The sequence below is a fragment of the Mus caroli genome, unplaced genomic scaffold, assembly GCF_978045245.1.
Source record: "Mus caroli unplaced genomic scaffold, Mus_caroli_1 scaffold_19, whole genome shotgun sequence".
NCBI classification, from domain to species: domain Eukaryota; kingdom Metazoa; phylum Chordata; class Mammalia; order Rodentia; family Muridae; genus Mus; species Mus caroli.
In genome coordinates, this window is record NW_028227274.1 from 30,613,641 (window position 1) to 30,627,561 (window position 13,921).

Consider the following 13,921-nt stretch of genomic DNA (forward strand, 5'->3'; position numbering starts at 1 on the left):
AAGGAAGGCCCAAGTGTTGATACCTGAAACCCACTTAGAAGGGGAACAAAATAATCATGGGAGATAGAGGGAGTAAGAAAGGAGGGTAGGAACAAGTATGGGGAGAGACAGGAGGGATGCCCAGAGGGCCAAGAGAGTGAATTGAAATATGCAGCAGTGGAGTTAGAGGGCAGGGGAACCTCCAGAAACCAGGGCTGAGAGAAGCTGTCAGGACTCAGTGAGGATGACCTTAGCTGAAATGCCCACAGTGGGGAGATGGAACCAGAAGAGACCACCCTCAGTAGATAGACAGGGCCCTGAGTAGAGGCAGGGACCAGCCACCCATCTTCAGAACTTTTAACCCAGAATCATTCCTGTCTAAAGGAAATGTAGGGACAAAACTGGAGCAGGGACTGAAAGAAAGGCCACCCAGTGATTGGCCCATCTTGGGATCCATCCCATGCATGCACACCAAATCCTGACACTATTACGGAGTCCATGTTGTGCTTGCAGACAGGAGCCTGGCATGGCTGTCCTCTGAGAGGCTCTACCAGCAGCTGACTGAGACAAAGGCAGATGTTGAGTTTTTAAGCTGTAATAATTGGGAAACAATTTTTAGAACTAATCCACAGTGTAGATAATTGCTAAAAGAGATGACACAGAAACTATCCACCAAAATAGATCTATTTTATAGACTATAAGTTAAAATAGTGACTAGGTACATTTAAGGCTGACAGAAATGAAATGCATAGATGATCCATGATTAAATTTTGAAATGACCTGTGTTAAATAGCATTGGCTTAACTATTTCTGAAGCTTGAGCGCTAAACTCTTTAATTTCCATGATACCAACTAACATTGTGTATCTAGTGTTCCATGAAACATCCTTTTATATATAAGGAATAGAGAATACAAAACTTTAGACTCTCCAGGACTAACACATTTTACTCACCCTCCCCATTATTCATATGATTAAATAATCCTAATTTGGAATTAAGGAGGTTTCACTGGTCTCCAAATACATTTTTATCTGACAACCGATCTTGGAATAATTTACTTAGAAAGACTCAACCATAACCTACAAAACAAAGTAGAAATTACACTACAATTGCGATTTCCCCTGGGAACACCTTTTAGTACTTTTCTCTCTCCAATCAGGCGGCAGTGAAGGCTGTGGTGGCCTCTTCTCGGCTGGGAAGTGCCAGCAGTAGCCACACCAGCATCCAGGAGAACCACAAGGCCAGCTCGGATCCACCTTCAACCCAAGATGCCAAGGACAGCACAGATCTTCTGGGAAAGAAAATGCAAAAGGAGGACCAAGTGGCGGCCGAGACTCCAGCCAATGAGATGAGGAAGCTGCAGTCCAAGGAGGTGGAGAAAGATGCAGGTGTAGAAGAGGAGGAGACCTCCAGTATGGTGCCTCAGGCTCCAGAGGATGAGCTGGAAACAGATGACCCAGAGATGAAGAGGGATTCAGAGGAGAAGCTGAAGAGTATGGAGGAAGAAATGGACCCCATCACTGAGGAGGAAGCCCCTGACGAGGAACTTGGGGTTCCACAGCAGGATGCGATTCAGCCAGAGTACTAAGCTGGTTTCCTTTAGGTCAGGGCCAACCCCAGCATTTTATGCACTCTGTCCCTCAGCAAGGCGGGGAAGCATGATATGCACTATAGTGATTCTGTTTTGAGGTGCAAAAAAACCCCATATATACCAGTTGGTAACCCTAATGTCAGTGCATGTGTTTGCTTTATGAAATAATGGCATTTTCTATGGCATGTAATGGATACCTAATACCGATGAGTTAAATTTGAAATTTCTAGCAAACAACGCAACACTTTAACATTCTCAGCCTTTGGTGGCACATATTGAAGTGAAATGGCAAACAGACTTTGAAAGCTTAGGCATCCTACACCCACTAGAAGTCTTCAAAAGAGGGCAATTCCTTTGAACTCAGCTAAAACCAGCTGGAGTTAGAGGACACATTCCCATGACTTTTCAAATACTTGCAGTGGGAAGGGCCGAGTAGGCCGTTATGAAAGTAGGCTGAAGATGGTTATAAAAGATAACCTGTAGAGTGTGCAAAAACATCCATGTACAGTGTTGAGAAGTTGAAGCATTCTTACAAGGCTCTGAGTCCACAGTCCTCTTAAGTGTATGCAGAGAATGTCTTATTTTTCTTTAGTATAATATATAAGAATACCCAAAATGTTCAGCATAAAATTCTGCCAGTTTACAATTCTTGGGAAATTATTTTTTAAACTGTGCCGCTACTTTCCTCTACCTGCCTTTCCAATAAAATGCCCCCCCCCGCCCCCGCAGAGTACAAAACCTAGGAAAGAGGAGATTTAACTAAAATGAGATAGAATTAGGCTTTGGATGTACCAAGATTAACTCCTTTTCATTTCTCACAAAAATTTGCATTTGTGAGCTTATATGATATTTTGCATATGAGAACATTTTTATGGATACACTCCACAAGTAGCAAGTTTCAAACTTTTGGAAAAGTCCATTGTACAAATCGATGCCAAAATGTCTGAATCTTATAACACTGCATTCAATGGTTAGATTACTTAGTACTGAGGTTGTTAGAGTAAGGAAATGTTAGCACAAGGAAATGTCCACCTATGTATACATACTGTTCATTAAAATTCACTATGAAAGCTAGGAGTTTTTCCAATGGAGGGGTTTACACATTTTATAATGTTGAAATATGTTGAATATACGCCAAGAAATTTAGCATAGGGTGAACTTTTTTTTTTTTTGCCTTAAAAATAAGCAAAACCAAAAATAAAATAAAAACACATCTTGAACTAGACCTCAGAGAGGGCACAGCATTAGACCTTAGTTAGCATGATTTTCTTCTTAGAGTAATTGGGGGGGGAGGTTCACCAAAATATACTAAATCCAATACCTCAAATTTTGTGTTTGAGTGAAAATGAGCACTTTATCAAAATAGCTGTTTAATATTTTGTGTGGATTTTCTTGACTTAAAAGAAAGTATTACTTTTAAAGTCCAAAATGGCGGCAGGAAGAATGAATAGCACAGAATTTTTTTCATTAAACTAATAATTTGTTCTGACGCATTCAAACAGTCACGCTGGGAGCTGACATTCGATCTGAGGTTTCTCCAGGCTGTTAGAGTATCAGCACTTCAGCAGGTCAAGCACAAACCTCTGACAGCTTTTGGGGAAGGAGACAGTGTGGTGCTTTGAGCATTTTGTGATTGGGTCCTTGACAGGCAGCTGACATCTGACGAGGGTGATTCTTTTCCCGTTGACTTTCATTCACAGTATTTATGCTCCTCCTCATGTTTGAATTCTTCCCTCTTGGAAGACCTCATTCTGAGGGTCATAAAGGGCTCCCTAGTTTTAACCTTTAAGAGCGCTTTGTTACAATTTCCATTTAGGAAGAGCAAGTCCCTGGTGTAATTTTCCTCATCAAACTTACCCTATGTATGGTGAGTTTCCCATATGTGGAAAGAGTAGAGAAGACTAGGGGGTCTTGTTAGAAGGTGGCAATTAAATATCAGAACATATCATTGCTCAAACCCAGCCCAGGCCTTTCTTCATTCCAGCATACACTGAACGCCTCGAATGACCCTGTAGGCTATAGGAAGAGCATTATAAATGCCAAGGTCTCTCGGATCTCAGAATCAGTTGCTTAAATGATTGTAACTCATCCCTTCTTGATGGTACTCAAGAGCTCTAGCACAATCCCCTCCCTCTCTTTTATAACCCATACCTTTCACTAGCTAAACATCATGAGCAGGTTTCATTTGTAACTGGTATACTAAAGATCAAGTCCTACTAATACTTACAACCTTTCACTCAAATCATTCAGAGATTCCATCTAAGAATAATTATTTTACCCACTTAAAAGAACAATCAACATTTATATTGCTTGTTAAAATTATATTATCTATTTCAAAGATTACGTAAACTGAAGGAAGACAGTCTTAATTTGAAAGAACACGTTCTAATATTACTCTTAATTGTTAATTGTCTTTGTTAGGGTTTTACTCCTGTGAAGAGACACCATGACCAAAGCAACTCTTATCATGGAAAACACTTAATTGGGGGCTGGCTTACAGTTTTAGAGGTTCAGTCCATTATCATCATGGCAGGAAGCAGGGCAGCATCCAGTGCTGGAGAAGAGACTGAGAGTTCTACATCTTAATCCAAAGGTAGCAGCAGGAGACTCTGGATCACACTGACCAGATTTAAGCATATGCATAAGCGGGACATCAAAGCCCTGCCTCCACACTGACTACCTTCCCCTAACAAGGCCACACCTCCTCCAGTAAGGCCACACCCCCTAAATAATGCCACTTCCCATGGGACAAGCATATTCAAACCACCACAGTAATACAGTCACAAAGCAAAACAAAATTTTAAATTTCAGCAAATAACAAATATGCATTCCAAGGTGGTGGGAGGCAGAGGCAGATGGATCTCTGAGTCCCAAGGACAGCCTGGTCTACAGAGTAAGTTCCAAGACATCCAGGGCTGCACAGAGAAACCCTGTCTCAGCAAAAAGCCAAAGCCAAAGAACAACAGAAAAGTTACATTCATTATTGGCTTTCATTTCAAGATCAGACACGTAGCTTGACGGGGCTCTTTCACCACAGAGGACAGTCTGCAAATTTTTTCCTCCTATTTAGAAAGTCCACCTGTGCTTACAGTGGTTTCTCAGACTGTTAGCCCTCTTGCCGCAATAGCACATAAATAAGAGAGAGATTAGAATAGAATGGTTACAAAGTTATCTTCTGAAATAAGTGTTTATATAAAAAAGTATAATAAGGTACACATGTCAAAACAATTCTCAGACAAGGTTTTATTATGAATTGCAGGCTGGCCTTGAATTCACTTTGTAGTCTAGACTGACCTCAAACTCACACAGTGATCTTCCTGCCTCAGCTTTCCCTGGATCTGGGGTTATAAGCATATGCCACCACTCCCATAGCCATGCATGTGTCTTTAGATTTTCTACTAGCTACATTCTAAAATGAAAATATGGAATTAATACTCTATTTTAATCCAGTATACACATATTATTACATCAAAATTAAAATTAATAAGATAATTTGAATCTATTTTATACTGTTTCTAAATTAACAGTTTAAGCATGTTTACATCGGGCGGTCATGAGCCACATTAAGCCAGTGGTTCCTATGGTAGACACGCTAGTCTAGCCTAGAGCACTTTTCTTCTGAGCAGAGTAAGACTTGAGTTTCTATGGTCAGATCTGAGCAGACTTCGTTTTCCACATTGGTGAGTTGGTGAGCAGCTAAGATGCAAATGTTATAGGTGTAGCTGCATAAATCCTGGCTACCCCTGGACATGCATTTTCTTAAAAAAAAAATTGATCTGTGTTATCACATCAAAGTAACACTTCCTTACATATTGTTAAAGTGTATGTACTGGTCAGAGTCCAGCTTATCCCCATTTGGCTCTGGAAACCCAGTTTCCTGAGTACTGCCAAAGAGCCAACAGAATTCCCACCTAGTAGAAATTACTGTGGGCCCACCGCATGTCACCACTGAGCAGCCTATACACAGAGTCCATTCTCTAGACACTGAACTCAGCTGGACATCATCCTCACGTATGCAGGCAATCTTTCCAGAAGCCTCCTGGAAAATACAGTTGCATGGTGGACATGTTATGAAGGTGGTGATATGCCAGATACCCACAAAATGGAAATGCCATCACGTCTGGCATTTGTGAAGCCTCATAGAAGGAACTGGTCAACACTGCCACTGACAGATTTTTTTTAAAAAGACTTTTGGAAATTTTTACATACTGATTTTAGAATAATATCTTAATCATTTTATTGGCAAATTTATAGAGAAAGAGCAGCTTGCCTTTTAAAGGGACCTTGATTGCATGCCATTTGATATTTTGTAATGTAGAATGTTCAGCATTTTTTTTTTATTGGCTATTTCCAGTATAACACAAGGTTGCTAATTGTGAGCTGCCTACAGGTTGAAGCTTGAAAGAGCCATTGTATTTTATGGTTCAGTTTTTATTACACAGAAACAGCTGGTTGCATTTCAAATTGGAAAAAGAAAAACAATGCCAGAAAAGACAACACACTTCTACTTTGGAATTGTTCTTACGAAGCCAAATTAAAAATAATTTTAAAAGAGGTCATCATCGTGAATTAGCACAGAACAGTCGATTGCGGGATTATGATGCCACTGTGTGATTGCGAAGCACTCGTCTGGCTGTCGAGGTTTATTTGAGACAGCACAAAGTTTCCAGACATTACTTATGCAATGAGATTTGTAATAGCTTTGTAATTACTGTCCATTAGGTCATACCCCAATTTCCTTAATGTTTTCCACTGATACATTACCAATCAGCATCATGGCTAACATCTGAACAAATTCCAGTTGAACACTGCATAAGGTTAGATCAGTGTCTGCAGTGTTTTTTTAAATATGCATATAGAGTTCTATGTTGGTGTTTATAGCCACACCATGAAAACATACAAAATTTTCTACCTAAAAATTTTAAGACACTTAACTTTCTTATAAAAAGGTGGCTCTCTAGTTTCTTGAAAGTGAAGGTAGGATAGAAGAGGGAGAAGAGAGGAGAGAGGAGGGTGAGAGAGAGAGGGAAGGGATAGGGATACATAGATTAGTAACACACTCAGTGCTGCATTGATCAGGAAGTTCACATTTCTTCTTTGCATTCAAAGATAAGCTTCTGTCATTTCTCTTTGGGAATATCACCTGAGGTCAAATAACGTAGACTCAGTCCAATCGTTTTTCACTTACCCTGGAAGGCAGTAGCAAACAATTTATGATTGGTTAAAATCAATTTTCATAAATGATCTGTGACAGATTCAGAAAGGCTTGACACTATCTGTTCCCAGGCATCTGGTCCAGGAGTCCAGGTCAAAACCTTGTCATAAAACCAAACTGCCTGGCAATATTGCAGGAATCAGCTTTAAAGATCCCCAGCATCTGACCTAGTTAGACTCAGGGACAGACCCTCCATGCTCTGAAGGACTGACTGTCTCTTTAAATCCTCCACTGTTCTTGACCAAATGACAGGAAACGGGAATTCTGTCAATCACCTTTCTTTGTGTTGGCTTACCCCACGTGTCCCAGGCAGGGTATTGTTTTATCCATCCAGACATCAGCCTCACTTTGGAAATGTGAAGCCCTTTAATTTCTGGCAGGAGCATTCTACACTAACTGGAGGAACAGGTTTTTGTTGCCTCAGGTTGACCACTGATGAGGAATTCTAAGACTGCAAAATCACACTGTTCATAATTATCTTCGTTGTATTGTGAAGATTGACTTGAAAGACCCATAGATATAGATATTTATGTCCAATTTAATAATTACTTTGATTCATTGTATTGAAAATGATGGATATTTAATCTTCAGTCAAATTAAATAATCTTATTTTCCACCTAAAAGGTTACTTTAAGATAATACTTGCTGGGCAGTGGTGGCGCATGCCTTTAATCCCAGCACCTGGGAGGCAGAGGCAGGTGGATTTCTGAGTTCGAGGCCAGCCTGGTCTATAGAGTGAGTTCTAGGACAGCCAGGGCTACACAGAGAAACCATGTCTCGGAGAAACAAAAAAAAAAGATAATACTCAAAGAGGCTTCACCTCTTTGAAACTGTTTATTGAAGCTCTCTCCAAATCCTGATAGTAATGGATGATAAAAATCTTCTAGATGTGTGCTTCCTTTGTCCTGTCTTTGAAACATGGATAACAAGATATTTTGTATATGACACAAATATGACCATAATTTGAAAATTATCATTGCATAATGCCTACTTTTAACCTGACCTGTTTGGTATGTCTGGTTAACTGACTGTATATTATGTAACTAATATGCAATTGTACTGATTACTAAATAGCATATTCATGATTGATATCTCTCCTGGCCATGGCATTCTTGGTCTCAGTAATATTTTATGACCATCTATAAACCCAAAGAGATTTTCTAAAATTTAAGTTCTTTGGTTGAAATGGCACAGAACTTTTGTCATTCTATGTCCAACACATATTGCTTTTCCACTTAAAGTCTGTAAACATCTAATGAGTTTGGTGGCTGGGAACAGTGACTTGAGTACAGATAAATCTAATGACTGAAAGTTACAAACAAATGGGCTATTAGGGTGATGTTTTAAGTTAATAATCATACCAGTTGTATTCCAATAATTTTTATATCTTGTCATTGAGATACATATATTCTCTAGTTTCTTTGATGTGATAAACACCAGGACCAAAAACAAGGTAGAAGAGGAAAAGTTCTATTTTATCTTAGATGTTCCAGTCTATCATGAGGAAAAGCTACATCAGGAACTTAGGGTAGGCACCTGGAGGCAGAATGTGGCACAGAAAGCATAAGGAACACTGTTTCCTGGCTTGTTCAGCTCTTACACAGCCCTGGGCCCCTGCCTATGGATGGTTCTGCCCACAGTGGGCCAGGCCCTCACATCAGTTAGTAATCAAGGAAATGCCAAACAGCAAAGCTCAAATGTCAGTCTGATCAAGGCAGTCTCTAATCCAGGCTCCCTCATACCATTTGGGGACATGTCCAGCTGACAGCTGAAGCTAACTAGAGCATATAAAACTACATACATGTAAAAACTTTTCCCATAGGGTTCTCCAAAGAACTAAATTTAAATCCCCACAAAACAGTGTAACTATAGTTTAAAGAACAAATTTTAATTAAGGACTTAGATTGTAATTAACTCAAATTTTATTATAATGGTCAGATTCATTTTATGGGGTTTTTTTTTTTTTGGTCTATTTGCAAATTACTAGAATAGCATGATTCCGTCTTTTTCTGATTTTTCAGCAGAAGACCATACAATCTACATTACCTAAAATGTCTATCTGGCCCTTTATAGGAAAAACAAGACTCAGGTTTTCTCTGCCCGTCATGCTCTGCGATGACCTTGGGAATCCCTTTTCCACACTGTAGCTTTTTTTGCCTTAGTTAGGTTCTTTCATTTGTTTCTTAGAAGTTAGGTGATCTTTGTTTCATGTTGCAAATGGTCTCACAACAACTGCGTAGGAGGCAAAAATTAAAATTTCCATGTAGAACAGAAAATGTAAAGTCACGTTAGTTATTTCTTTTTTTTGTTTGTTTGTTTGGTTTTTTTTTTTGTTTTTTTTTTTGTTTTTTTTTTTTTGTTTTTTGTTTTTTTTTTTGGTTTTTTGAGATAGGGTTTCTCTTTATAGCCCTGGCTGTCCTGGAACTCACTTTGTAGACCAGGCTGGCCTCGAACTCAGAAATCCGCCTGCCTCTGCATCCTGAGTGCTGGGATTAAAGGCGTGCGCCACCACGCCCAGCCTTAGTTATTTCTTAAAGAAGGAAATTGTGTGACTTGAGTTAAAAGTGCGTGTTCAGATTCCTCATTGTTTGAACAGGTTTTAGAAACTTTGAAGACACGTGGATTAAACAGAAAACCATAAAGGACACTGCCTCGTGTCACCGTCATGCCCTATTGCTTAACAAGCTTCAGATGAGCACCCCTTGGCTCCAAACCTCTAAATGCAATGAACTGATTTCTAGCAATTCGATTTTCACGAACATTTAGGAAGTGGTGTGTTGTTCTATGGAAATGACTTGCTTGCCAGCATTTCAGGGAATACAGCCACCTTTATTTTTAAAGTTACTTTCCTTTACCCACATGTGTTTCTCTGCGTGTTGTAGCTCTCATGTGAAAGGAGCCGTTAGTACATAGTTTTCTAGCAAATTTAGAAACCCTCTAGTCTATTTCTCCCTTGACAAATTACCATTCCAAAATATCTGCTTAAGGGAACCACGTAGCCCAGTTATTGAGGGGACTTTAGACATTTGTGACTTTCCTTTCAGTTTGACTGTCAACTTTGTAACCACAAAGGTCACAAAAGATATACGGAGTAGGAGACCTTTATTCGACCTATCACTGGGAATAGTTACAATAACCGGCATATTCTTTTAACAGTTGCAGCAATCAGTAAGATGTTATAGCCACTGGGATGTTACAGAATATGGGAACAGCCCGGCAGTGGTGGCGCATGCCTTTAATCCCAGCACTTGGGAGGCAGAGGCAGCAGATATCTGAGGCCAGCCTGGTCTACAGAGTGAGTTCCAGGACAGCCAGGGCTACACAGAGAAACCCTGTCTCACCCCACCCCACCCCCCCAAAAGACAAACAACAAAAACCAAAAAACAGAATATGGGAACAAATGACAGAGTCATTCTCTGAGCCCCGGTGGTTAGCAAGGGTAGGAGATAGACTGCTGGAACAAGAGAGGGAAAGGTCACTTAATATTAGGATTCCACATTCTTATCTGCCAGTCTTCTAGGGTGGCTCAGAGTTTGAGGGCAGTTATTGATATACTTCAAACCTTAAAATGAGTTGGTAAAAATTAATATCTAATTTTCCTTTCAGAAATTAAATAGTATAGCTTAGAAGATACCTGGCCTACATGGGAAGCCACGGTTAAGGGCATGACTCACTCACTACCAGCAAAACCCTTCCCAGAAATAGACCATTCCAGGAACTCTACTTCCCATGGTAAATGTTCACTGATGAGCCCTTACTTGCAATTCAGGAGTCAGAAATTAATTAAGCACAGTGCTGCCCTTCAGGGGGAGCCTTTTTAGTTGGGAAGAAAAGGCAGGTAACCACACATAGCCTGTGCCGAGTGCCTACAGATGGTAAGCTCTCCGCGGTGGGAAAGGGGAAAATGGTCTCACGCCAAAAATGTGCAAGGCAAGCTTCATGGGAACACAGCTAATGTTGAAGGATGTACCAGTCCCTAAGGTGGAGAAAAGGGACATGTTTGATTAAGGAATGGCCAGACCAGGGTGGAGATGCACACTTCAAGGAGGAGATTAACATGGGATGAGGAAAGCTGAGATACCCAGTGAAGGGCTATCCAGTGTGGAGCAGGCTCAGATCTCATCTGAGTTCCTTGCTTTCTTACTCTGGACAGACGCAGGTGAAGCTCTTCTGCAGAGCACCTACCCCTATGACTTGGCTAGTCTCCTGGTACATAGCTAACAGGATAAAAGTCACCCAAGATATCGAAGACATGTTTGCAACCCCACAGCTAATCTTCAAACCTCAAGCTGGTCCTGCCAAGTTTTTAATTCTTTAGTCTTCTCTCCAGTGTATATAATCTATACATTTATAACTATAAATTATATAAAATCTAAGGAATTTATTATATCTCTTATCGGAGGCACTATTTTTCCATTCATCTTCAAGACACCTTTTTAAAATTATCCATTAGAATTAGATTACTCTGTGACTACTCTGGCTTGTACATCTTCACTTATTTCTCGTGATGTTTGTGGATAGTAGATGGCTACATTCCTCCAGGATAAATGAAATGAGGAGAGGTGGAGACAAAGACTGTATCTCAGTTGAAGGGGAAAGATGCTAAGAAATAAAGATGCTGTGGGGACACAGACCAGGTTAGTGGACACTAAGAAAGGAACACTTGTTAGGAGGGGGTTTCTGGCTAAGATGGCATTATCTGAGACGTTCTTGTTGATAGTTTGTCAGATATGAAATATACACTGATGGCTGTTGAAAGCCATTTGGATTAATGGGACATAAGTAGCTTCAATAATAACATGGAGGAATACAGAATCCCACCACCATATGAAAGAAACACAGATTTCCAATAGTCTGGATCACAACTCGTTAACCCAAAGCAAGAGCTCGTATGACTTGGAGGAGACAGTCTAAGTACTTTAATTTACACAGCTAGGACTATGGCTGGCTTTTTCACTTTCTAACACAAAGTCCTAAGAGGGAGCTGTAAAACATTTCATTTCCTAAATGTGTCAAAATGGTGCTATTGATTCCTTAATACAAAGATAGAATTATAATATTTTTAGGTAAGCGTGTTAAGCCCAGCTTGGCTATAAATGTAAATACATAAAATGTTTGCAAAGCCTTCAACAAAAACATGTGCATTTGCTAGCAGTTGAGGTACTGTGTTCTTCAGTGTGGGTGACTGACATGAGTTTGCATGTTCTGTTAACGGAACAGGACAGCCACTGGCTCTCTCTCAACTGCCAAAAATCTCCGACATTTGCGGCTCACTAAGTTCTCCTTGGATGCAGGTTGGACCATCCAAGTCAAGGATTAAGTATGCTCATTTGGTGATAGTGGGGGTGTTGGCTAAGGACTTGGGGGATGTGTGCTGTGAGCAAAGCCAGTGCTGCCTGACTATACTTTAGTGAGGTCCAGTGCAACTGAGTTCACGCAGACTGTCAGAACATGCCAAAGGAAGCTACCCAGTACCTTGCAACTGGTCAACCTGTGAAAGAATCTGCATGTACAATGTGACAATAAATCATCTAAGAGCCCACCAGAGCTTTGCATTCTGTGATTTGAACAGTTACCATGTATCAAGGGCTACCATGGACACCTCAGAGGAGCCTCAGAGGTGAAAGGCACAGCTGAATCCTTTGTTCTCCCATTCTCTCAGATAACACTGAACTTCTTCTTGCGTGTTTTCATATACATGCACACCCAGGTATTTATCTTCTAAACACTGTGAAGTCAATAATGCTAGGAAGGGACGTTAGTAATTATTTCACCCAGTAAACCCATCAAAGGAAGGCATCACACCTCCGAGGCTGACTGCTAACTTAAGTTCATGGTTATTGCTGCCCACTGCTCAGTCCATTTCTCATCACTAAAAAATGCCAATCTCCCGGACACTGCACCAGCTCGTCTGGAAACTGACTTTTCCTAATGGAGATGGGAAGATAGGGAGAACACTTTCCAAACACCATTGTCTTTTTCTCTAGTATCAAGTTTTACTTACATATTTGCAAAGCTTTCTGTACAAATCAGTATATTAACTTTTTTTTTAAATGTTGCCCACCATTCTGTCCAAGATCCCTCCTTTGCTGAGAAAACACAGATATCCTAAGGTTGAGGCTCAGTTGAGGAAATGGAGGGAAATACTTGAGAACTTACGGGTTCCACAAGACTACTTGATGGTCATATATTTACTTCATGGTGAGCTTTGCGATCTCTTGACTTCCCTTAATAAAGTCACCTGCCCTATACTGAGATTTCACCAAAACAAAAACATAAATAGGATTATAAAATGGCAGGAAAGAATCCTAATGAACAAACATCTTATTTTGTGTATGTCTGCTTCTGTGGTTTTATTTAAAATCTTCCAGTTCTCCATCCACCCACATCTGCTTCTCTGCATTTTCTTACCAGTTTTCAGATGACTTGATGCAGTGTCCAGGAGATTGACATTTAAGTGGTGAGAACTGGGCTGAACCGTTGGCAGCAGTGGGCTTCTTGCTTCTCATTCACCACACGTGAGCAAGAATAGATATGTGTTCGTTCTTCCCGGATGCATTTGGAGTGTATTCTTTTAAACAGTTTTGGGTTATGTCTTAGTTACAAAGCCTATATATAAACTGTGGGCATTTTGCTCACCGCAATAGGAGTATGGCCATAATGCACTATAATAATGCCATATAACAGCGGCTATTGGTTAACCTGAGGGAAAATTCCCTCACCTCATAAACTAGGGGAATGATAGCTATATAGCATCTGTCATTAGAAGTGGTTCCAAGATGTTTTTTAATCCAGCAAGACAATACTTTCGTTACTATGTTAGGGGAGGGGGCATCAGAGAAATCTCACATACACCTCCCAAAGCTCAACCTGTGAGCATTGTTACAGCTGGTTATCTAAAGGCACCAAAGGCACACACTCCAAGAAGCTGGGAGTCCTTATTCTTGTTCTCAGCCACTTTTTAGAGCTTTCGTTATAGTGGAGAGTGGGGACAGAGACAGACAGACAGACAGACAGAGAGTGCCATGTCTTTGCCTTCTTCTCAACTTGAATGCACCTGCAAACAATCCTCGGGCTGCTCAGTTTTGTCTTAAGAGAAAGATCAAGACAACTGCAGAAACATTGGTTCTTAGAGTC

General features: G+C 40.4%; 1 protein-coding gene across 4 annotated transcripts in view; it reads left to right on the top strand.

Annotated features, from left to right (window-relative positions):
• Positions 1-9,077, top strand: part of Camk4 (calcium/calmodulin dependent protein kinase IV) — a 234,480-nt gene extending 225,403 nt beyond the window's left edge. For all 4 annotated transcript variants that reach the window (XM_021150440.3, XM_085833402.1, XM_029472049.2 and 1 more), the window contains one exon: positions 1,138-9,077. In XM_021150440.3, the coding sequence (XP_021006099.1) occupies positions 1,138-1,566 (429 nt within the window). In that variant the 3' untranslated portion in view covers positions 1,567-9,077. The remainder of the gene's footprint in view (positions 1-1,137) is intronic.
• The last annotated feature ends 4,844 nt before the right edge of the window (positions 9,078-13,921 follow it).